At 44.6% G+C, this 26142-nt stretch overlaps 1 protein-coding gene across 1 annotated transcript in view; it reads left to right on the forward strand.

Annotated features, from left to right (window-relative positions):
• Positions 1-21132, forward strand: part of Chmp4b (charged multivesicular body protein 4B) — a 40924-nt gene extending 19792 nt beyond the window's left edge. Inside the window, exons 2-5 of the mRNA XM_026383208.2 lie at positions 16280-16457; positions 18396-18510; positions 19506-19632; positions 20875-21132. Coding sequence (XP_026238993.1) covers positions 16280-16457; positions 18396-18510; positions 19506-19632; positions 20875-20939 — 485 coding nt within the window. The 3' untranslated portion in view covers positions 20940-21132. The remainder of the gene's footprint in view (positions 1-16279; positions 16458-18395; positions 18511-19505; positions 19633-20874) is intronic.
• The last annotated feature ends 5010 nt before the right edge of the window (positions 21133-26142 follow it).

Here is a 26142-nt window from a genome sequence, read left to right on the forward strand (position 1 = left end):
TGGCTACCCCTGCCAGGAACCTGGAAGTTGATCCTGAATCTCTTTCCATTTCCTTCTCTTGGATGTTCAAACAGGTGGCACAGGCCCCTGGAGTCTTCCTCTGAGTGTCTCAAGTGCAAGGCCTCTGGCCAGCCCTCTGCTGTGGCCTCAGTTCAGGCCCTTGAAACCTTGATTATTGCAGTGGTTGAATATTTTTTCCCCTAGCAACCAGGGGGATCTTGCTGAAATGTAAATCTGCTCACGTTTCTGACCTGTTTTGAATGTTTTAATAGCTTCCTAGTAACCCTAGGATAAAGTCCAGCAGCTCCGTAGCCAGACATACAAGTCTATTCTTGAGTTTCTCTCCTAGACTTTTATCTTTGCTTATTACTCTGGTGCCTCTCCGTTCCTCCCGCTGGGAGATGGCCCTTTGCCATCCTTTAAAATGTGTGATAACTCAGCAGGGTGCGGTGGCAACTATAACTCTGACTCTGAAGTTCGAGGCTAGCTTCAGCAATTTAGCAAGGCCCTAAACAACTTAGAGCTTGTTTCAAAATACAAAGGTCTGGGGATGTGACTCAGTGGTTAAGCGCTCCTGGGTTCAATTTCTAGTACAAAAATATATATATATATAACTTCAAAGTCAGGTTTCGTCTTCTCCAGCGCCTGGTGCTTACCTCTTTCATCGTCTCACGTTACCTGTCTCTACTGGCCTGGGAGCTCTTTCAGCCTTGGGACTGGTATAATTTTTGTCCTTAGGTTCCTAGCAAAATATCAAGAGCAAAATGTAATCTCTGATATAGTAAAAAAGAGCATAGGTTTGGATAGTTCAAAGAATTTTTCCATTTCATATGAGTAGTCAAATTTATTGACATGATGTTTTTAATAATATTTCCTTCTTATCCCTTTCTTTTAAAAAAATATTTATTTTTTAGTTTTAGGTGGACACAATATTTTTGTTTTTATGTGGTGCTGAGGATCGAGCCCAGTGCCTCATGCATGCCAGGCGAGTGCGCTACTACTTGAGCCAGTCCCTCGTATCCCTTTCTTATCTGTGAAATCTGTAGTGATACTACATCTGTCATTCCTGGTATTTGTAATCTTTTTTTCCTGATCAATCTGGCTAGAAGTTCAATTTTTAAAAATATTTTTTTAGTTATAGATGGACCACATTTATTTATTTTAAATTTTTCTTTCTTTTTTTTAAGAGAGAGAATTTTTTAATATTTATTTTTCAGTTTTTGGTGGACACAACATCTTTATTTATTTTTATGTGGTGCTGAGGATCGAACCCAGTGCCCTGCGCATCCCAGGCGAGCATGTTACCGCTTGAGCCACATCCCCAGCCCCCTTTATTTATTTTTATGTGGTGCTGAGGATCGAAACCAGTGCTTCACATGTGCAAGGCAGGCGCTCTACCACTGAGCTACAGCCCCAGGCCCTAGAAGTTCAATTTTTTTTTTTTTTTTTTTGAGAGAGAGAGAGAGAGAGAGAGAGAGAGAGAGAGAGAGAGAGAGAGAGAGAGAATTTTATTAATATTTATTTTTTAGTTTTCGGTGGACTCAACATCTTTGCTTGTATGTGGTGCTGAGAATCGAACCCGGGCTGCATGCATGCCAGGCGAGCACACTCCCGCTTGAGCCACATCCCCAGCCCCCTAGAAATTCAATTTTTATTGCTCTTTTTCTTGACCTTCTCTGTTGTTTCTGTTTTCTCTTTTATTGATCTTTCACCTTTTTTCTATATTTTTTTAAATTTTTTTTAGATGTTGATGGGCCTTTATTTTATTCATTTATTTATATGCAGTGCTGAGAATTGAACCCAGTGCCTCACACATGCTAAGCAAGTGCTCTACCACTGTGCCATAACTCCAGCCCTCTTTCTTTCTTTTTTAAAAACAGAGTCTTCTGTGTTGCCCAGGCTGGTCTCTCATTTGCAATACTCCCACCTTGGCCTTGGAATTACCAAGACTGTGCAACTGTGCCCTGCTCCCTATGATCTTTACTCCCTTTCTTCTACTTTTTATTTCACTTTATTTATTTATTTTTTTGTGGAGCTGGGGATTGAACCCAGGGTCCTGTGCATACAAGGTAAGCACTCTTACCAACAAAGCTATATCCCCAGCCCTATTTTATTTTTTGAATCTCTGTCTTGCTGTGTTCCTCAGGCTGGTCTCAAATTGTGAAATCGATCCTCCTGCCTCACTCAGCCTCCCAAGTAGCTGGGTCTACAGGCATGTGACACCATACTGGTCTTTTCTAGGTGGAAGCTGAGATCATTGATTTGAGATCTGTCTTCTTCTTTTCTACCACAGGCATTTAGTGCTATAAAATTTCTCCTAAGTACTAGCTCACAAATTTTGATATGTGATGTTTTCATATTCATTTTGTTCAATCTTTCTGATTTTCTGTATTATTATTTCTTTGATACATGGGTTATTTAGAAGTATACTGTTAAGTCAGGAAATGGAGTGATTGCCTAGCATGTCTACACCCCTGATCTGCAGTACTGCAAGAAAAAAATATGAGATATACATATATATATGTGTGTGTGTGTGTGTGTGTGTGTGTGTATATATACACACATATATATATGTATATATATATTATATATATGTATAAAATTTATTTATTTTTTAGTTGTTGATGGACACAATACCTCTGTCTTATTTGTTTGTTTTTATGTGGTGCTGAGGATTGAACCCACTGCCTTACATGTACTAGGCGAGTGTTCAACCACTTAACCACAATCCTAGCCCCCCATATATATGACTTAGTTTCCAAATATTTGGGGATTTATGTTTTGGGTGAGTACTGGAAACTGAACCCAGGGGTGCTTTACCACTTAGTTAGATCCCCAGTCCTTTTTACTTTTTTATTTTGGGACAGTGTCTTGTTAAGTTGCCCAGGGTGGCATTGAACTTGGAATCCTTCTGCCTCAGACTCCCAAGTAGCTGGGATTACAATCATGTAACTTGTCTTTCTTTCTTTTTTTTTTTTTTTGGTACTGGAGATTGAACACAGAGACACTTGACTCCTTAGCCACATCCTCACACTATTTTGTTTTTTATTTTGAGGCAGGATGTTGCTGATTTATTTAGTGCCTTGCTTTTGCTGAGGCTAGCTTTGACTGTCCTCCTGCCTTAGCCTCCTGAGTCGCTGGGATTAAAGGTGTGTGCCACTGTGCCCGGTGTTATTTAAAAAAAAAAAAAAAAAAAAAAAAAAAAATATATATATATATATATATATATATTGTATATGGACACAAAACCTCTTTTTTATTTATTTATTTTTATGTGGTGCTGAGGATCAAACCCAGTGCCTCACATAGGCTAGGCAAGTGCTCTGCCACTGAGCCACAACCCCAGCCCCTACTTGTCATTTTTATCGTTGTTCCTCATACATACATACATACACTCATAAATAATGAGTGTATTTTCTTTTGGCTGCTTTTGAGTTTTTTTTTTTTTTTTTTTATCTCTGGTCTTGATGAATTTTACCATACTATGCTCTGGTGTAGTTTTCTTCATGTTTCTTATGTTCAGGGTTTGTTGAGGTTGGATCTGTAGGTTTATAGTTCTTATCAAATTGGAAAAATTTAAACCATTATTTCTTGAAATATTTCTTTCACTTAGTACCAGGTGTTTCTTTTGGATAGTTTATGTTGTTATGTATTCAAGTTTAACAGTCTTGTTTTCTGTAGTATTAATCTGCTGTTAATCCCATTTAATAATTTTAATCTTTCACAGCTCAATTTGGATTTTAAAAAAATCTTCCATGTGTTTCCTTAACTTTTTGAACACATAGCAGTTATAACTGTTTTAATAAAAGTCTGCTAATTCTGACATCCACATTAGTGAATTACTTGATAGTTTGTTGATTTGTTTTTCTTCCTATTATGGATATTATTTACCCACTGCTTTGCATGATTGGATGTCAAATGTCAATTTTACCCTGGTAAAATTTCTATATTCCTTTACATGTTTTTTACCTTTGTCTTGGGCACAATTTTCTTAGTAACATTTTGTCCTTCTGGGTCTTGCTTTTAAGATTTGTTAGTCAGGGCCAGAGCAGTGTTAATCTAGTACAAGGCACTTATTCCCTACTTTGAGATAAGACCCTGCTGAAAAACTTTGAATTATGAGGCTTTTCCCGTCTGGCTAAGGAACTGTACTCCAGCTGGCCTCTACTTCTGTTCGCTCTCATCCTTTTCAGTGGTTCCTTAGGTAGCTGCTGCTGCTTCGTGTGTGCTGGTCATTATTCTGCTGTTTCAGGGTTACCCTCTGCACCTCTCTGCTCTGGTGCCCTGTGTTCTGCCACAGCTACTTTGGTCTCTACAGACTCTCAGCTCTGTCTTGTCAACCCTGACTGTATGCTTAGTCTGCCACCTTGTACCTCGGCCTAGAAACTCTCAAAGCAGTAAGGGCTGGGGCAGTCATGGGGTTCACCTTGTTTATATCCTATATTTCAGGGATCATTGTCCTTTTTTGCCTGATATTCAGTGTCTTGAAAACTATTTTTTCAGTTATCTTGGGTGGGAGGGTAAATCTAGTCCCTTCCACTCTATCTTAGCTGAAGCAGAAATGTTTATTTGTTTGGTTGGTTTTTGGTGCTATAGATTGAACCCAGAACCACTCTTTACCACTGAGCTACATCTACAGCCCTTTTTATTTTTATTTTTTTATTTTGAGACAGAGTCTTGCTAAGTTGCTTAGAGCCTCATCAAGTTGCTGAAGCTGGCCTCAAACTTATAATTCTCCTGCCTCAGCCTCCCAAGTTGCTATGATTACAGGCAGGAGCCACCATGCGCTGCATTTATTTGAATCTTGTCTGCCCATTCATTATTCACAAGTTTTTAGAGTTTAGTAAGTCATTTTTAATCTTTCTAGGCCTCAAATCTCATTTGCAAAATAGGCTAATTAAATGTATTTCTTACTATGATGATTAAATGAAAGACCAACTTTCTGAATAGGTGTTAACTTAGGTTAGTATGTGAGAAAGGAAGAACTCAGAACCAAAGGTTGAGCTCCAACCATTAGGAATTAAGAAGAAGGAAAGGATTTAGGAAAAATGCACAAGAAGAAATGGCTAGGGCTGAGGATGTGGCTCAGTGGTAGAGCATTTGCTTAGTATGCATGAGTTTGATCTTCAACCCTGTTCCCCTGTCAAAAAAAAAAAAAAAGGGAAGAAATGGCTGCCAGGTAGGGGAACCATGCTAGGGTGTCGCCCAGGGTTGGCAGGAGAGGATTTTCAGGCAAGAGGGCAACACTGCTAGAATTTGTAAGGGCATGAGGCATCTGGGTTCACATTCTGACTGCATTTACCTCTTCCTCCTGAGTGACATCTGTGGTGAGCATTGAATCTCAGTACTGGCTGCCTTTGCCCAGCTGGAGCAGCTGAGTTCAGAGGCTAGAGGGAGTCTCCGATCTTTCTAACTCAGTTTGTGAAATCAGTTAAAATGAGAGAGAAACTGCTAATTTCATTGGACAGGGCAAACTTGATTATGTTTCAGGAAATGGATTGTAAAGATGTTAATTACATTTTCAGAATCACACAAGGTCAACCAGAAAAAGTTGTGTTTTTTAATCTAGTTAGAACCACATGGCTTCCTGTATCATGTTTCATTTGGAGGAAGACTAGAATATCTACCTTTCCCTTGTCTTTGATGAGAAGTCTAGGCCCTAAGAAGTGAGAAGGCTTGTTTAGTGACATAATTTGGTTATGGCATAGTTGGAAATGAAAGCCACATACAGGACCATGCTGCAGGTGGTATTTGGACACAAGTCTTTTCAGGAGTTGTTGAAGGAGCATTAATCTATTCAGGACACTTGGCTTGGATTCTTTGTCTATTATCTCTGATTTTGTGACCTTAAGCAAACCTTTGGGACTTCATTTGACTAGCTTTAAATTGGGCATAACCTTAATTGCTTGAAGGCAAGCAGTTGTACCAGATAACTCCTAGCAGTTTCCTCCAGATTAGTGTCAGGTGTTAGAGGGCCAGTCCAGAAGCAGGTGGTGGGCAGTGATAGGTTCTGAGGTGAATGGGAGTGTGCTCCTTCTAAAAGATGACAGCTACTCAGTTCCAATGGATTGTTGCTAGGTGCCAGTGTGGTTTCAGATACTCTGAATTTACAAAAGAAACCCCAAAGATGAATTTTTGTGTGAAATATGTAACACTCAAATTTACATATTAAGACATGTTTTAATTAAGATTTGGGACAATTAAAACATCTGTGTGGATCTGGGGTTGTAGCTCAGTGGTACAACGCTTGCCCCTCACATGTGAGGCCCTGGGTTCAATCCTCAGCACCACATATAAATAAATAAATAAAAATAAAGATATTGTGTCCATCTACAACTATTAAAAAAAAATCTGTGGGCTTCGTGGATGCTCAGTGCTAGCTTCTGAAAGCTGTTTTAATGAAATTCTGTAAACTGTTTTGTGTATAAGAAAGGACCTTGACCTTGGATTTCAGAGCATAGACTTTTTGACTATGACTCCCAATAACTAGGGGTAGGTCACTTTCTTTCCTAGGATCCAAGTTATCCCATCCTGGCCCTGAGTTATCACTAAGAGCTACATATTCTCTGCTGCCTGCTGTGTCTGGGAAGTGAAACAGCTCTTCTTGGGATTGGGGGTGTAGCTCAGTGGTAGATTGCTTGCCTAGCATGCAGGAGACCCTGGGTTCATCCCCAGCACTGCCAAAAGAAAAAGAAAAAAACCAATCTCCTCTTTCTGTCTGAAGAATCTAACTGCAACAGAGCTATGGGAAGCTATCAGCTGCCCTTTTGGAAGCCACAACCAGCCACACAGACCTTTCTGCTGGTCCCTTTGGTGGGCCTGATTTCCCTTGGCCTTTTTTTCTCATACTTGGGCCACTCCTGCTGCCTAGTTCTGGAACAGACCACTGCTCACTCTGGGTCTGTGCCTCCTCCCTTGAGGTGGTACCAGGTAGTCACCAGGGAGGTCCCAGGCTGACTATCTCTGATAACAAACCCTTTGGACCCTTTGGAATCTCAGTGGGGTTAACTTAAGGAAAAAGCAAGCAAGTGAAAGAAATGTGGGAAACCTTAAGGTCTTACGAAGGTCCCTGGACCTCTGGCATGTAGAAGGAAGGCCATTAGGAGACAAAGGGCATTGACTGGTAAAGAAGTGACAGGACCTGGCTGAGCATTTTGGTATGCCTTGCCTTTCTTCCTTTCTCAGTGTTGTTAGGGACCCAGAGAGGTAGCTTCTGCCCTTGAGGGGCTGCTTGTCTAGGGATGACATAGGACAGGCATAGGAGAAGACAGTTATCCCTTGAAACCTAGAAAGAAGCATTCTGTAAACTTCCCAGCTGTGTCAAATCATCAGCATAAGTGCAGGGAGATGATAAAGTGATTGAATTTCATCACATGTGCTTTTAAACAATTTAAAATCCATGAGAAAGAAATTTTGTTCCGAGACTTTTACTGCCTTCCCACCTGGATTACCAGTTAGTGGAGTTTCTGGCTAGACCGAGAAGCCCCTGGAAGCCCTTGGTATCAGACTGCTAGCTTGCAGAATCTGTGGGATGCAGAGGCTCTCAGATTGCCAGGCTCAGGGCAAAAACAGGCCCAGTTGCCTACTTGGGCAGGATAGGTGTTCCTCTGCAGAGAAAGAATGTGCCCTATGCAGACAGGCATATCCTGGCTTTGATCCCAGACTGCCACTATATAACCATATGACTTAGTGACCTTGACCAGCCTCAATATCCTGATCTGCCAAGTGGAACAATAACAACTCCTGCATAGCCAGTGAGCACATACCACTCATGGTGGTTAGCACCCCTCATAAATGTTAACTCTGTTTTATACAGTAGCGCTCCTTTAGCAGCAGTTTTGCCTTTTGCAGTTTCAATTACTCACAGGTCATCTGTGATCTGAAAATATTAAATGGGAAACTCCAGAAATAAACAATTCATAAATTTTTATTAGTATATATGGTTCTAATTTTTCTGCTTTATTATTGTTAATCTTTTATTAAGCCTAACTTATAAACTGAACTTTATGTACATACATGTGTGTATAATAGGAGAAAATATTATTTATAGAGTTTGGTACTATCTACAGTTTCAGTCACCTACCCAGTTCTTGGAACATAGCTCCCACAGATAAGGGGGACTACTTACAGGATTATATTTTTCTCTACCACACTCTTTCTTAGAGGGACATGCTAAGCCAGGAGATGGGACAAGAACTGGAAGCTAGAGATTCCAGAGAGCATAATGGACACCAGCAGGGCACGAGAGGCAGAGGAGGAGGAAGCAGGCAGGAGAGAACACCACACTCATCAAGTGTCTTCATAGAGCTCATCCGTCCTGGGCGTAGTGGTATCACACCCATTTTGTATCTGTTGAAACACATTCAGAGTTGAAGTAACCTACATGACACTCAGAGTTAGAGACAGGTTTCTGACCTGGTTTTCTTACAGTGCTGGTAAGCTTCAGCCATGGTAGGGGTGACAAAATCTTCATTGGCTAAAATGATCAAGGTGGTTTTAAATTTACTTTTCCCAATGTGGTTTGCAAATGGTTTCTGAGGGGTCGGGGGTTGTGGTGGTGGTATGTTCTCTTCCCATTAAAACAAGTTCTGAGAAATCCTGCAGTTACAAATACAAGTGGCAGACACTTAGCGCTTCACTGTGTTTCAGGCTCTGTGTTGGCACATCACATACTTGCCTCATCCTAATCCGACAATAGCCCTGTGTGCTGGTGCTGTTGTTATCACGGGGATTTTGAGGTTAAGTAATTTGCTTAGGGGGACTTGATGGTGGAACTGAAAGTTGAAGCTGGAAAACTGGATAGCCTTAAACCACTATTGTAATTTGAAGTGGCCCAGCTTCCTTGACTGCTCAGGTGCCTCATCAAGCCTTGTAAAGAACACCAGTTGTATATGCTATTTTAATGATTTTGGGTGGCACAAGCCCATAATCCCAGTGACTTGGGAGGTTGAGGCAGGAGGATCACAGGTTTGAAGCCAGTCTTAGCAACTTACTTAGTGAGACCCTGTTTCAAAGTCAAATATAAGAAGGGCTGGGGATATGGCTCAGTGGTTAAGCAATCCCTGGTAAACTCAGTCCCTGGTACCCCCTCCCCCCCAAAAAATAAATAAATGATTTTGGAGCATTTGCTATTTTGTTAGTTTGTTTATTGTGGTGCTAGCTTATTTCTTCTTTGTCCCTGTTAAGATAATAAGGGGCTTTCTTTTTCTCCAGAATTTTCCTTCGAAGTGAGTACTGTACTCCCTGTGTGTTTGCTGATGAAGTCAGCAGGGCTTCAGACTCTGATTTCCTGGTCATACACAAATACTTATTTTACCATCTCTAAATGGAGCATATTAGCTCCCGGCCACGGAGAGCACATTAGGGGAACAGGGAGATATATTACAGAGAAGGAGGCTGCTCTGGAAAATGTGTCTGTGCCTCTGGCCTCAACCACCCTGCCCACAAGTGCCTGGGAGAAAAATACAGCAGTGTTGGGACAGCAGTCCAGGACTGTTATAGGAGGAGGCATTCAGGCCTGCAGACGAGCCTGGACACTGAGCAGTGGTTGACAGAAAACGGTCTGTTAGGGCTTCAAAGGTGCATTTTGGTTTCTGAGCTTTTATTTTGGTGGTTCTGGGATTGAATTGCATGTTAGGCAGGTGCTATACCACTAAACTACATCTCCAGCCCAAAATCTGAGAATTTTCTGTAAGCCTTATAGATCCATGCTATTCCTGCCACCTCCATACAGGGTAGAGAAATGAGAGCCCCACCCTGTCTCCATCTTCTGAAACTGTAGGTAAGATCAGTAGCACCCATTTGGGAAAATACTCATGACCCAGACCAATTAACACCTCTTTTCCATTCTTTCTTTTTCTTCTAACTGGGGACTTCTAAGAGCAAATTAGACAGCTTTCTGATTCTTAGCATGCACTTTTTTTTCCTATGGGATACTGGAGGTTGAGCCCAGATCCTCACACTCATAAGGCAAGCACTGAACCACATCTCCAAGCTTTTTAAAATTTTATGTTGAGACTGACCTTGAACTTGGGATCCTCCTGGCTCAGCCTCCCAAGTAGCTGGGATTACATGTGCCACCAAGCCTGACTTGACAGGAACTTTTTTTTTTTTTTTTTTTGGTAATGGAGATTTTACCACTAAGCTACATCCCCAGCCTTTTTGGCTTTTTAATTTTGAGATAGGGTCTAAGTTGCTTAGGGCTTCGCTGAGTTGCTAAGACTGGCCTTGGACTTGCTATCCTCCTGCTTCAGCCTCCTAGTGACACAAGCTTTTAAATGGGGTTTGCAAAGAGAAGAGTTTTGAAATAGAGTGAAAGAGAGTTAGGCAGATATTTTCTTATGGCAAGGGGAGCTGCTGGTTTATTTTTAGCAAGTTAGTTTGGAGATAACAGAGTTGAGGTAGCAGAAGTAGTTCTGAACTAGTTCTAGTCCTGATTCTTTTTCTGACTTTCTGTGAGGTCCTGGCAGCCTGTGCCCACTTCTGCACATCATTTTTCTCAGTTATATAATGAGAAGAGTTGGACTGAATTCAGTACCTCTGAGACCTCTCTGTCTTTGATACCAAGATTGTACTCTTGGGGCTGGGGATGTGGCTCAAGCAGTAGCGCGCTCGCCTGGCATGCGTGCTGCCCGGGTTCGATCCTCAGCACCACATACCAACAAAGATGTTGTGTCCGCCGAAAACTAAAAAATAAATATCAAAATTCTCTCTCTCTCTAAAAATAAAAACAATTGTAACTCTTAACTGGTCAAGTTCATACCACATTGTCATGTGGTGCAGGGATGGTTGCTAATAACCATCAGGTTTCTACAGGATGAGTTTCTTTGGCATTGGTTAACTTTGTGGTTTTGACTTTCTTTTTTTTTTTTTTAAATATTTATTTCTTAGTTCTCGGTGGATACAACATCTTTGTTGGTATGCGGTGCTGAGGATCGAACCCGGGCCGCACGCATGCCAGGCGAGCGCGCTACCGCTTGAGCCACATCCCCAGCCCTGTGGTTTTGACTTTCAATATCTTGTTCAGATACAGGAGGCAGATGACAGATGATACCCCTACCCACCCCACCTCTGGTAAAGTGACTAGTGGCTTGAAGGCCAGATGTGGTTCTCCTTCCTGGCTTAGGGTTTCCTCAGCATCTGAAGTCGATTCACAAGCATAATGAGCCAGAAATGTCTGAGCGATGGGGGGAGGCAGGGAGAACCGGGCTCCCTGGGGCTCCCTCGCCTCACTTGCCTGGCTGCCTGCCAGTGCCCTGTTGCTTGCCCCCAGGCTGCTGAGGGTTCTTCAGAATTCTCCCCCTAGCTGGAGTTCAGTGTTGCATTTGTGTGTAAGTGTCCTTTGGAGTGTGCTTGTGTTTATTGTCTTCTTCATGCTGACAATGGGCACTTCTTCCCTCCCATCCCTTCTGTCAGATGCCTTCAAATGAAGGATCTTGGTCTTTGAAAGAGCTGTGGACCCCACTGTGTTTAGTGAGAGCAGATCACTGGGCCCTCCTCTATATGCCAGAGACTCTGCTAGTAGGGATTGCATGGTCATGACTTTGTGGCGTCTTGGACACACTCTGGGCTATTTGGCCCTGTGCTGAATTTCGGGCACATTGTAGCAGGCAGCCTTGCCTTCCTCCTCACACCACTTCAAAGCGATGTTGGCCTTTGCTTAGGAGAGAGCCGTGTCCTATCTAGTTGTGTGGAGCTGATGTAGTCTCTGAAAATGATTTCTGTGGTCACAACAGATGCCTTGCAGAAAGGGTTTCTGATCCTAAGTGAATGTCTTTCCCACTGGTCTCTTTGCTTCTTAGGGTGTCTTTTCTGTATCTTTCTCCCAAATAGCTGTTGGAGGGTCTAATGAAGCAACTGTCTGGAGACCAATGTTTATTTCAACATGGTTGGAGTTGTTTTTGCTTCAGCTTTCAGAGCCAATAAAGCTGGTTATTAGATTCTGTAATTGCTGCTGTAATTACTCTCTTGGAACCAGCAAAGGCATAATTAAATATGGAGATTCCAAGGACTATTTTTTCCATCTAAAAGCAACCTCTTAAACTTCTATCAGCCTGGTCTGGGTTAGATTTCAGTTATTAAAGCCATTTTGTTTACAAACGACACTGGGAGTTCTTTGGCAGAAAAGGAATTTCTTTGGCTACCTCTTTGAATATTTGGTTTAGATGAACAGCCCCTCATTAGTCAAAAATAAGAAGTAGTACTAGGGATCCAACCTGGGTCCTCTGCCTACTAAGCAGATACTCTGCCACTGCACTGAATCCCCAGGCCTTAAATGCTTGTTTTTAATCTAACCATCAGGAACTTATAAACCTTAGGCACAGCATTAAAAGCCTGGATGTTTTTATGTAAACATTGGGCTTGGCCTTTTGGACTTTGGCTACATGTAGAAGCAAATCTCTATGGTCAGAAATATGGTTGTGTTGGAGGAAGTTTTAAGAAGGATATTGTTCAGGAAGGGTATCACTTACCTTTAGAAGCAATGGGCTCCTCTCAGCCTTCTGTGTACCCCAAGTTACACTCCATTGCGGTGCTCCAGGTTGTATGGGATGGGATGGTTCCAGTGCTGTGACTATTTATTGACACATATTCTTGCAGCCCACATGCAGACAGGGTTACTTTATTTGTGAATCATGTTTAGGCTTTTCTCAAGATATACCTTTTCTTTTTGGTGTTCTCAGTAAGTTGAGAAATACATGTGGAAGTTAGATGGAGTAAAAAAGATCAGCAGTCCCTGAACCCACCTGGAGGGGAGGCAGCTCCGTCAACCTTGTAGTAGGAAGAGGCTGCTGGAACCAGGCTCCTTGCTGGGAATCTATTCCCAGTCTCAGAGGGGTACACTTCATGGTGAGTAGCTTGTAGAAGGTCCTATTTGATGAACCAGAAGAGATGCAGGGAGAGGATCATGCCAGATGATTGCTCTAGTCTGAGTTTCAACAAGATGCTGTCATTTTTCCTCTGAGTCAGAATTGCACCTCACATGGGGAACCCTCACCAGAATACAGGTGCTTCAAAAATGCATTTAATATTGAACATCATATTTTAGCCTAGCCTATTGTAAATATGCTCAGGATACTTACATTAGCCTACAAGTGTGCAAAATGATATAATACAAAGCCTACTTATAATGAAGTGTTGTTGAATGTCTGTGTAATTTATTGAATACCATACTGAAAATGAAAATCGAAGTGGTTATATGGGTGTGCATTTGCACTGTTGTAAAGTGAAAGATTCTAAATTGGAGACTATGTATAGAAATCCTATAAAACAGATGAAAGTAGAGATTCAGTTTAATATATACTAGGCACATATTGTGTACCCACTCCTCGTGCTAGATGTTAGTCTGCAAAGATAAATAGTATTATCATGATTCTTCATTGCAGGGTGTCTCTTGCTTATCTTCCTTGTGTAGTGGTATTTGCTTCCAGATCATTTATTGGAAGATCATGGGGGAAGCTGAGAAGGCGAGGTGGAGGTTAGAGAAATTTAGGATTGGCATCAAGAAGTCACTGCCAGTGGACATGTTTTAACAAGCTGGGTGTGGGAGCACAAGCCTCAGCTACTGGAAGCTGAGGCAGGAGAATCACAAGTTTGAAGCTACCATTGGCAACCCAGCAAGACTCTGTCTTAAAATTAAAAAGGGTTGAGGATATAGCTCAGTGAAAGAGCATCCTTTTGTTCAGTGCCCCCCCCCCGCCCCACATACACACAAAAAAGAAAAAGTGGTTCTAAATTTGTGATGTTAATATGGAAACAATAACTTTATCTTTTTTTAGTTTGAAATTTTTATTTGTTTTAATTAGTTATACATGACAGTAGAATGCATTTTTACACATCATACATAAATGGAGTGTATTCTGCTGGTTGTACATGATGTAGTTATACCAGTCGTGTAATCGTCCATGCACTCAGGATAATAATGTCCGATTCATTCTACTATCATCCCTACCCGCAGGCCCCCTCCCCTTGGAAACACTTTAATTTTTACAGATCAGGATGTTGATGGTATAAAATCAGCTTCATAAACATTTTATCAGGCTCCTGTTACACTTGGGACACTAAAAAGCAAGACTGCTCCATCGTCTCTGTGTTTGTTCTTGAGAACTGTCCCTGAATTGCTTGCTGTCATTCTGAGCCTGTGGTAGGGAACAGCAGAGGGCTGGGGGTTACACAGACAGTGGCCGAGCCCTCCCCTCCTCACATCACACAGCTGGCCTGGGTGTTTTTTCATCCTTTTGACTCACACTATCCGTGTTAGAGTGGGGTCTGGCTCTGTCATCACTGAGTGCCAGAAGATTCAATGAAATGAGGTGGGCGGGACTGCTGTCCTGCTGGTGGCAGGCTCTTAGAATGCCTTGGTGAATCTAGAATGGTAGACAAGGGACAGCTGGGGTGAGGAACCTGGGAAAGGGTGTCTCTTATCGTGGTTGTTGAAGACCTGGTGCTAGGCCTCCCAAGACCCGGGTTTATGAAGAGAATCCCAGTCCCTTGATTCTGCAGGTCCTTTCAGGCCACATGAAACCATGTGGAAATTTTGTCCTGGGGGCAGATGGAGGGTTTGAGATTTTTCAAGCAAAGGAGTAGTTGGTTTTCACTCCCTCTTCTGTTCCACAGTCCCCTGGGCACTCACTGATGGATTGGTAGCCCCTCCAGGGCAAGATCCTGCCCTCTCAATCAAGTGGGAGGCACAACAGAAAGGCAGGACATGCATGGACCTGGGATCCACACCTGGCTTAAATCCCTCTCCACTACCTTGATGACCTGGACTGGGTTACGGAACCTTTCTGAACCTCAGCTTCCTCTTCTGCCTACAGGGTTGCTGTTGTGAGGAACTTCTGTAGCATGCATATGATTTAGTGGTGGCAGGAGGTGAGGGTTTTCAGCAAGGGTTTTGGGGTCAGCCATTTTAGTGATTCATGTCAGGATCAAGAGAGAAACAAATTAAGTGGCCTTTCAGATTTAATGAGGCACATTTTATTGTTCTTCACTTTTGCTGCAAGTTCTCTTTAGCCTGCTTTATCCTTTGGCTGGGGGAGTTCTTCCTGGTTGTTTCAGCTGTTGCTTTTGGAGGACCTGTGGACACTAACGCAGAGGCCAAGCCATTTTCCCTTGGCGAGTGGTTCTCAGGAAGGAATCCTAGACTAACAGTGTATGAGAGTAGAAGAAATTTGTTAGCTATTCATGTTGATGTGACAGAGAAACCACAGCCCTGTCAGGGAGGTGATTGTAACCTATAGCCTGCAGGAGGTGGCTCTGGTTTTGTAGCTCTTGAACTTCAGGGAGTGCATAGGCTTGCGTGTGTCTGTGGGCCTGGTGCTCCTGGGCTTGAGGTGGGGTTGGGCAGCCCGCACAGCCCAGTGTGGCCCAGCTCAACCATTCCTTCTGCCTCAGGCTGCTGAGGTGCCTTTTTGTCTTTGATGCCCATCTAAGATGGGTGCTGAAGAGGGGAACTGAGACAGTAACGGGAAGGAAATCTGGGTTTTGAGAAATGTGGTTTTGGCACAGCTTTTTCACAAATTCATTTGGGTCAAATTGCTTGCTTTGACTGGGTCTTTAAAACAAAATCACCCCTACGGTCTTTTTTTTAATATTTATTTTTTAGTTTTAGGTGAACACAATATCTTTTATTTTTCTGTGGTGTTGAGGATCGAACCCAGCACCCTACGTATGCCAGGCGAGCGCGCTACTGCTTGAGCCACATCCCCAGCGCCCCCTACAGTCTTAAGAAGCCAGGCTGGGCACTGTGGCACATGCAAACATGGAGTTGTTGGCTTAGCATTTTAATGTGAATTCGCCTAGTATTTGGTATAGGCATTTATTACTTTTAGAATTAGTTGGTATTAAATGGTGCTTTGATTTTGCTTTATAATAATCAGCGCTGCTGGGCTTTAGGAGGGTGTCTACATGTTAAGGTGCTAGGTATTTACATACATTATTTATTTACTCTAGTGAACCTAGCAGGAAGCTTACCAACTCACCAACATCTGGGAGCTGGAATTTGACCTCAAAGTGTTCTTCTTCTGGCTGCTTTGGTTTGGGTGTGTGTTGGCAGGGGTGTAAACTTTTGCTTGTGTGCTTGCTCCCTGGCTGCATTTTGAGGTATGCAAATTTTTTGTGTTTTCTTAGAAAATTGATGTGCTTTCTTTAGAAGAGAATATTTTATTAACCATTGGTTGTAGTGGAGGCAACAACTGAGGTCCCAACTGGGGGAAGGCTCAAGTGACTTCTAGGACATCTCCCAAGTCTGGACTCTCTGAAATCATGTTCTCTCCCCATGCAGCGGCCTTACAGGCGCTGAAGCGCAAGAAGAGGTACGAGAAGCAGCTGGCACAGATTGACGGCACGCTGTCCACCATCGAGTTCCAGCGGGAGGCCTTGGAGAACGCCAACACCAACACCGAGGTGCTCAAGAACATGGGCTATGCCGCCAAGGCCATGAAGGCTGCCCACGACAACATGTACGTGTCACTGCTGGTGCAGGGGACATCCAAGTGCAGGGAAGCCCTGGCTTGCCGCACACACTCAGGCTGTGTCCTGGGGTGGACCCCTTGACTTATTTAAGCACCCGAATTTGATTTAATTTGCCTTCTTTTGGGGAGCCTTCTAAAATGAATTATAATTATGAATCCTGTTGTCTTTGGAAGCAAAGCTCGTGGAGTGAAAAAAATATTTTTTTGCCTGATTCTTTACTGTTGTGCTGAGCGTACTTTTTAAGCTGGGAATGTCCTTAGGAAGTCTTCTCATCAAGGGGAGAAGCTTGTATCCCAGAGGAGGAAGGCCACACACCCTGGGTTATGTGTGAGCATGGACAGAACTGGGGCTAGAACCAGTGGTCGTGACTTTGCCGTCACTGTAGGGCCCTGGTGTGTGTGGTGCTTCCAGGAGCTTTGGATCTCCCTGCTCTTCTGTCTGCTTGTGGTGGAAACTTGCCTTTTCCCTTGTTCTTGTGCTATGGCTGTCATGTTGGCAATGTTTTTGCCTTCAGCAGTCCTTCCTTCTCTGGGTGGCTGCTTCTCATGGGAATGACCTAAGAAACAAGATAACCAAGGTTATTAAAATTGTAACTAAAGGTAGGAGGCTTCAAATGAGGGCCTTTTCCATGAACAAAATTCTGTATTTGTTTTTAGTTCTTGACTTGGCAGCTTATATTGCGGGTGCTTGGAACCCTTCCTGCTTCCCTTTTAATACCCAGCTGGGCTCTAGGACAGGGGTTGGCAAAATGCAGCCTCTGGGCCGGGTGTGGTGGCACATGCCGGTAATCCCAGCAGACAGGAGGATCACAAGTTCAAAGTCAGCTTCAGCAACTTAGGCCCTGAACAACTTAGCGAGACCCTGTCTCAAAGTAAAAGAGAGAAAGGGCTGGGGATGTGGCTCAGTGGTTGAGCAACCCTGGGTTCAATCTCTGGTACCCACCTCCTCCTAAAAATGCAGCCTGTGGGCCTACCACCTATTTTTGTAAATAAAGCTTTATTTATTTATTTATTTAATTTATTTTTTAAAGAGAGAGGTGAGAGAGAGAGAGAGAATTTTTAATATTTATTTTTTAGTTTTCGGCGGACACAACATCTTTGTTGGTATGTGGTGCTGAGGATCGAACCCGGGCCGCATGAATGCCAGGCGAGCGCGCTACCGCTTGAGCCATATCCCCAGCCCTAAATAAAGCTTTATTGAGACATAGTCATGCCTTTAATTTAGTTATCATCTGTGGCTGCTTTTTTTTTTTTAAATTTTAGTTTTGGATGGACACAGTACCTTTATTTTATTTATTTTTATGTGGTGCTTAGGATCGAACCCAGGGCCTCAACAAGTGCTCAACCACTGAGCTATTACCCCATCTCCGTGAACACTGTGCATGCCTTGAAGTACATGCACGTGGCTCATATTGAATAGTTGTGTGTTTCATGGTCAGTGCTGCATACACACTGCCTTTCTTTTGGCATACACACTTCTCCTTTCCTAGTAGTGGAGCCAGAGTGGATTTGGGCAGATGTGAAAGGCTTTCAGGTCACATGCTGTATTTTGTGATTTGTGATTTTACCTCCCTCCCTACAGAGTTGCCTTTGAGCTTGAAAAGGAGCTGTTGGTTCAGGAGTTAAAGTCCTGTGGGCTCATCTGACATGTTTGCTCGTTTGCGTTTGGGACCTTGACTATGCCACTTAACTTTGCTGAGCCTTATTTTCTTAGGGTGTTAGACTAGGTGATGTCTTAAGGACATACCTGTTCCTTATTTTAAAGGGGAGTAGGAGGCAGTAATGATAAGTAATCCCTGGAGGGGCCTGACTGATGGTAGCGACGGAGCTGGGAAGCAGGCTGTGTGCGGAGGGTTTCTGCTCTGCTTTGCAGCTCCTCACTCAGACCCGTCGGCCAGTATGACAATCTGTTCATTTCATTTCAAGGGACATCGATAAAGTCGATGAGTTAATGCAGGACATTGCTGACCAGCAAGAACTTGCAGAAGAGATTTCAACAGCTATTTCAAAACCTGTAGGATTTGGAGAAGAATTTGATGAGGTAAGTGGTTTCATTCAGATCACAGAAACCTCACAGGCGACACCCAGGCTGTCCCTTGATGTGTTATTGAAGGTTCTCAACAGGGGCGTGTGGTTTGGAAATCACCAGTTCTTACCCCTGCAGACTTGGATAGAGACGGGCTTGGTGTTAAATCTTTCTAAATGCTAGATTTTGAGGGATGCTGTCATGGTTTTGGGTAGTTGACCTAAAGGAACCTTCATTGGGCGTCAGCTCGGTAATTGGTTTCAACAAGCAGTTACCCTGCACCTTTCCGTGGTGGGTACTGGGCTCAGAGGTGGGGGAGCAGAGGTGACCATGTCCTGGAGAAGTATACGGGATTTCCCCTCGGACATCTCTGATGTAAAGGAAAAGCCAGGGAAAGAGCATTTAGCTCTGATCTCTGAACCATCTTTCTGGACATTGGCCACCTACCTACCCATTGCTGCTCTAGCAGTTTGGGACTTGGAGTCCCTTGGGTTTTTAAAACACAGTAGCAGCCCCTAGTGAGGATACTTCATTATGCCTTAGATTTGAGTCCCTTGAACGTCAGCCCTTCTCAAATTCTTTGTGTTCTCTGATTTGCGTCGTATAAGGAGAAACCAGCCTAGCCTCTTACCTTACCTCCCAACACTGGGATTTTCATGGTTTCAGACTGGAGTTGGATGGTTAATAAAGTTAACTTCAATTTAGTAAACATTCCTGAGCATTCACTCAGGGTATCCAGCTCTGAAAGAAAGAAGTAGGAATGAAAACATACAGTCCCTCCTCCCAAGATGCTCACAGCCGATGGCAGGGTCCCAGATGTGTGATACATCCATGCTGTGAAGCAATCATGGATAGAAGCTTGTTTAAGATGAGTCAGAGATTGTGGAACCTGGTGTTCACTCCCCCCAACCTTCTCAGAAGGGTCTGTCCCCTGAGTAGGGGCTGTCAGAGACACGGCTGCAGGTGGGATTCCCAGGAGGACTCTCCCTCACTCTGTTTTCTTTCACCAGGATGAGCTCATGGCAGAATTAGAAGAACTAGAACAGGAGGAGCTAGACAAGAATTTGCTGGAGATCAGTGGACCCGAAACAGTTCCTCTACCAAATGTTCCCTCTATAGCCCTACCCTCCAAACCCGGTGAGTATTTCTTATACAGCCAGCATCTACCGGCATCAGGTGAGGGGTGTCTTATGGTTGGTTGACTTCAGTCTGGGTCCTGGGCTTGTGCAGGGTTGAGAACCAGAATGTGTTGCAGTGGCCACAGTAACAATGTCTTCTGCGTTTTTCTAGCTTCTAAAACAGGTTTTTTGTTGTTTTTGTTTTGTTTTGTTTTAACCTAAGCACTGTGGACTTGGCCAGATAATTTTGAAAGTAGGGGTAAGCCTGGGAGGCTGTCCTGTGCACTGTGGGTAATAACAACACCCTGGCCTCCCCCAGTAGCAACACCCTCTGTTTTGTGAAACTAAAAGCTTGTCCAGGCATTGCCAAATGTCCTCTCTCATTCCCATTTGAGAGCCCCTATTCTAGACTGATATTTTGCCAGAGAAAGTTCCAGGCACTGTGGGAAGGTGTGAGAATGTTAGTCGAGTAGCTCATGCTTCATCTAGTATCCTATGCTATGCACACCTGCAAAAGCCCAGGCCCTCGGAGACAGCCCCTGAGTGGGGGCACAGCTTTGGCTGTTCCATATTTTCCTTCTCCCTGTCACTTTCCCCCTCCCCTATCATGATATTTTACCTCTGATAAAAATATTCCACCCAGAGCTTCTTGATAAGTGCTCAGTAGCAGAGCACTTGGCATGTGTGAGGCACTGGGTTCGATCCTCAGCACCACATAAAAATCAGTAAATAAAATAGAGGTATCGTGTCCGTCTACAACTAAAAATATTTTTAAGAAAAAGGTAAAGCAGTTGATCTGGTGTGGAGAGAGCACCCAGGCAGTGGTGTGATACCAGGCCGTAGTCTTCCGTGTAAGAGGAGAGGCCTCTCACGCAGTCAGTGCCCAGCAAGCCTCCTGAGGCCGTGCCCTGGGGGTTCAAGCAGTTGGGGTGGAGGTGGGAGGCTGGTGAGGATCAAGCTCCTGTGAACTGCTTCCCTTCTCCACCGCCTGTGGTGCTCTGAGACTGAGACCTCGTGGGAATGCTGGTGACTCAGTGTGGAGACTCCTCACCTGTCTGCCCCTGCTGGACCGAGGGGAGGCCCTGGGGAGGGTGAGCCTGGGGTCCTGGAGTTTTGTGTGACAGCTTTAGGCCCTGAGGAGCCTCTGGTTAACAGCCTGGAGGCCAGGGGGCTGCAGGGTGGAGCGCAGCCCTGGTCCCCAGCCAGAGTGCACCAGCATCCTCTCAGCCAGCCCCTAAACAGCCTGTTCTGTCTTAAACAGCCAAGAAGAAGGAAGAGGAGGACGACGACATGAAGGAATTGGAGAACTGGGCCGGATCCATATAACTGGTCCAGTGCAGGCTGGGCCCAGACAGACTCTGTTGGCCTGCGCTGCGGGCAGGCGCTGCGTGTGCGGGCAGGCAGGATGTGGTGCAGGCAGCCTCCATCGCTCTCAATCTCACTCCAAAGCAGCAGCAGGCCGCATCGCTGCTCACTCGCAGAGCATGGTCTGCGCCCAGCGGGAGGGCGGGGGGAGGGACGGGCGGGCGGGAGGGAGGTGCCTGCTGTTTATAATGTTGAATTTCTGTAAAATAAACTGTATTTGCAAATCCAACATTGAGCTTCTGGACTATGCTAACTCCACTGCTGAATCCTCAATGGAAAGGGTGGACCATTTGCAGTTGAAATGATCTGAAAATGTAGCCTCTGTCCTTTTAAGTCAGTTGACTTGTCGCACATCTCTTTGTAAGACTGTATGGTACTGGCAGAAAAGTCGTTTTTTAAAAGCCATAGGCTTTTCCTTGTCCTTAGCTGTAATAACGCATTGGTTTTGGCTTCCTCGAGAGCTGTGTTTCTTTTCTGTCTGTCACCTGTGTACTGGCCCCTGTGTCTACCACCCTGGCCCTCCTCACTCCCACCTCCCTGCTCTTTTGGAGTTTGTGACACTGATTTGAAATGGATGTGTTCTCTTGAGAGCAAGAGAGATTGTTAGAATTAAATTCCAGCTCTACGGTTTTCTAACATGGCTCTAAGGTCCTTGTTGCTGTTTGTGATAACTGATAGATAACTCATTGGAAACATGTGCATACATTTATATTCAGATGAAATTATGGTTTGCACTGTCTATTAAATATCTCAATTAATTTTCATACTTTGCCGTTGTGTTCAATTAGTCTGTCATTTGCCTTGGGAGCTGACCTTTCCCAGGCCAGCATGGGGTCCAGTGGTATCTATGGAAACATGGAAAACTTGAACATGACATATATCAACAGTCTGAGCCAAAGAGCAGAGCCTGTCTCATCAGACATCTACTCAGGTTCTAGAGGCCCTGGATCTGTGAGGCTCACCTTGCTTGGGGACCCCCTGGGCTCAGTTCAGGTGAGTTGGCTCTCACGTAGTTCCGGGGTCTTTGTCCTCTTCTGTCCATGTCCTCAGGTAGGAGCCTTTCCTCTTGGAAACCCTGGTGCTCCCACTGGGCAAGGCCAGTGGGATTGAAGAAATTGGCCTTTCCCTGGGGAGGAAGTGCGGGCAGTGACAGAATTAACACCAACCCTTGTTTCCAGTCTGCTTCGGGTTGCCATGTGACTGTGGTCCAGCCCATTCCATTCTCTCCACTTTTTTTTAACTCTTAGACCTGCTTGAGAATTGGATGAACACTTTAGACTCTCAGCAAAATAGATTATGCACGTTCATCGCAAAGTATGCATGCAAATTGGCAGTAGTGAGAGGATACCCCATTTTTCCTGAACCTCTTAAGATTAAAACCAACCAGGAAGCCGGGCATGGTGGCACACCCCTATAATTCCAGCAGCTCGGGAGGCTGAGACAGGAGGATCACAAGTTCAAAGCCAGCTTCAGCAATGGCGAGGCACCAAGCAATTTAGTAAGACCCTGCCTCTAAATAAAAAATACAAAATAGGGCTGGGGATGTGGCTCAGTGGTCAATGCCCCTGAATTCAATCCCTGATACCAAAAAAATGAAGAGTATTAGCCGTGCATCCCCCCTTCACCTGCAATAGAAGACTCAACCAACAGACCTAAGTGACATTCACTTATTCGTTCAAAATTCACTCCAAGTTGCTGTGGTGCACGCCTGTAAGCCCAGTAGCTTGGAAGGCTTAGGCAGGAGGATCACAAGTTCAAGGTCAGCCTCAGTAATTTAGTGAGGCCGTAAGCAACTTAGTGAGATCCTGTCTCAAGAAAAGAAAAGGACCAGAGATGTGGTTCAGTGGTTAAGCACTCCTGGGTTCAATCTGCAGTAACCGTCCCCCCAATAACAAAATAAATATTTTTAAAAAGTATTTAGCCCTCCTTTGTGCCAGGTACTGTTGAAGGCACTGGGAGTGCATGACTCACAGGTGGGGTCTCTACCTTCAGGTTGGTTACAATCTTCTAATCTCAGGATAAGTTTGGTAGTAGTGGTGGGTTGGGACAGTGCTCAACCATGTCCTCAGGAACCAGGCTCTTGGGGTCCTTCTGTTCTGCTGTCTTGAGCACATAGGCTTTTCCTCCTTGGACTTGCCACCTCTGGGTCATTAACTGGCATTGCCTCACACCCCAGAGGCCAGGAGCCTGTCATCAGCTGATGGCTGCAGGATCAGTATCCGCTGACTCTGCCTTCACCCTGCCCACGTCACCAGGAGGCAGACTCCCTGAAGACCCACGCAAATGCCCTCAGGTCTCATGGGTCATGCCTGGCACATGACTACTACTTGCTCCAAGGAAGTCTGGGAAAGTGGGAGCCAGACAAAGGGGTTCAGTCAGGATTCTCCCGTAAGGCTGAGGGTGGGGCCACCCTTCCCTGAGATTCTTGCTGCCCGCCTACTTGATACCTGGGAAGAAGGGGGGGTGGTGGCTGGGTAGTTGACACCCACAATCATCAGACCCCACAAACAAACCCGAATGTGGTTAGTGCTACCGGTTTCTTTTAAAAAGCAGGTCGGATCATGACATTTCTTTCAAACCCCTTAGTCAGCCTCTACCTTCTCTTCTGAGTTTGGAAAACTAAAGGTGCCTCAGAATCACCCAAGAAGCTGGTTGAAAGCCCCAGAACTGGGGCTGGAGAATCACTCCTTGGGTGATTGTAATGTAGATGGGCTGGGACCCACACTGGAGTATTCGGGTGGACAGTTCTCAGAATGGCTTTCGTGGCCCCTCTATGACAGGGCCCCCTCCTCCATATCCCCCCAACTCCTGTTACCCAGAGTTCTGGCCCTTGGCTTCCTCTCCTCTTTGCAGCCTTCTTGGTCCCTTTTTTAAATTTTATTTTTCACTGATTTATTTTGTGGTGCTGGGGATGGAACCCAGAGCCCCCGACATGCCAGGTGAGTTCTACTTGAAACCTTGCAAATGTATTTGGGCGCCTCTGTGCCAGTGCTCATGAAGCTCACGGTTTGATGGGATGACTAAAAAGGACATTGCAACCCTGTGCCGTGGCGCATGCCCATAATCCCAGTGGCTCTGGAGGCTGACAAGAGGATGGCGAGTTCAAAGGCAGCCTCAGCAATGGCGAGGCGCTAAGCGACTCAGTGAGACCCTGTCTCTAAATAAAACACAAGAATAGGGCTGGGGATGGGGCTCAGTGGTCGAGTGCCCCGAGTTCAATCCCCAGTACCAAAAAAAGAAAAAGAAAAAAGAAACCACTCTGAAACTTATTTGGGAAAAGAACTATTTTAATGAACTCTCAGATTCTGTGGATTAGAAATTTGCAAACCCCCCTCCCTCGGTGGAGTGACTTGTCTCTGATCTGTGATAACTGAGGCCTACCTGAGAAGGCTTGGAGGCTAGAGTGACCCAGTGCTGCAGGCAGGAACCATTCGCTGCCCTCTTGGGTCATGTTGTATGTGTGGTAGTGAGTGGATGGGACTTGCCCTGGGTCTGTCAGCAAGAACATGTGGCCTCTCCTTGTGACCTGGGCTTTCTTACATCATGTCAGCCTCAACACGGTCAGAGCTCAGGGTTCTCAAAGCTATTGTCCCAGCCAGTAAGACGGGAGGTGTGTCACCTTGGTGACCTAGCCTCAGAAGCCACAAGGATACTTTACTGATTTCATTAATTATAAGTGAGTTGCAAACCCACCCAGACTCAAGGGGAGGGGAAGAAGAGTCCACCTCTGATAGGGACGTGGTTAGTTCTCAGAGCATGGGCTGGGGGCAGGAGATGTCACTGGGACCATCTTTGGGAAACACAGTCTACTGTGATAATTGACAGGGTTTCGTGTGTGCCAGGTATTACGCTAACTCATCTGGTCTCTCAACTCATGTCAAAAGTATTTTATTTAAGATAAATTTTTTCTTTTAATATTTTTTAAGTTGTAGATGGACCATTATTTTATGTCCTTATATGCGGTGCTGAGGATCGAACCCAGGGCCCCACACATGCTAGGCAAGTGCTCCACCACTGAGCCACAGCCACAGCCCTCGAAAGTATTTTTGAATATTTTTGAATATTTTGAATATATATCATGTTCATCTATCCACTCTATATATGTACTACTGTACTGCTATAGTGTGTAATGAGATGTATACAACTTACTGAAGTTTTTAAAGGTCGGTATAAGAATAAGCATAATAAAGATTCCAGAGCTTTCTTCCTGTCTTCCAAAGAAGGGAAAGGATTTACCTCTGAAATCTGCTTCATCCCTCTGTCCCCCTCCACTGCCAGCACGGGGCCCAGGACATTATTGTCTCTCTGGGTGACTTCTGCAGTTACCTCCCTGGTCTCTGCCACTCACCTGGCCAACTCCCACCAGTGCCTCCCTCCTACCTGTTAGGGCAGAGTGAATGTTCTAAAGGGCTGTCACTCCCCCTCTACAACCTCCCCTGGCTTCTGCTGACCTCTGGATGTCACAACATCAGGTCCCAGCAGGACCTGGCCCTTGCCTGCTTTTGTAGCCCACTGAAGTCCTGTTCCTTCCACATCTCACCCTGGGCTGGGCAGACCTTCTGCATCAGACTCCTGCATGGGTCAGAATTTCTAAGGGTGTGGCGCCCAGGAGCTTGCTTATTTATTTATTTATGAAACCAGGAATTGAACTCCAGGGTGCTTTCCTGTTCAGTCACCCCCCTACTTTTCCCTCCTGCTTATTAAGAACTAATTTTTACATTTTAAGGCTGTGTTTTGCTAAGTTACCCAGGCTGGCCTCAATCTGGATACCTTCCTGCCTTATCCTCCCAGTTGCTGGAATTGCAGGCGTGGGCCACCACATCTAGCAGGAACTTGAACTAATTTCTTTTTTCTTTTTAGTTGTAGATGGACACGATACCTTAGTTTTACTTATTTATTTTTATGTGGTGCTGAGGATCAAACCTAGGGCCTCACACATGCCAGACAAGTGCTCTATCACTGAGCCTCAGCCCCAGTCCAAAAACTTGAATTTAAATGCGCTTTCAGATGAATCTCATTAAAATCTGAAAATCCCACCTTGCCTTTGAGATCATCTCTTCTAGTGCAACACCTTCAGCCCATTCTGCAGATGAGGAAACCAAAGCCCAGAATGAGTCATTTCTCCCACAGCCTCAGATTCAGGGAACCGAGGAGTAAACTCAAG

Source organism: Urocitellus parryii, chromosome 6 (genome assembly GCF_045843805.1).
Source record: "Urocitellus parryii isolate mUroPar1 chromosome 6, mUroPar1.hap1, whole genome shotgun sequence".
Classification (NCBI taxonomy): Eukaryota; Metazoa; Chordata; class Mammalia; order Rodentia; family Sciuridae; genus Urocitellus; species Urocitellus parryii.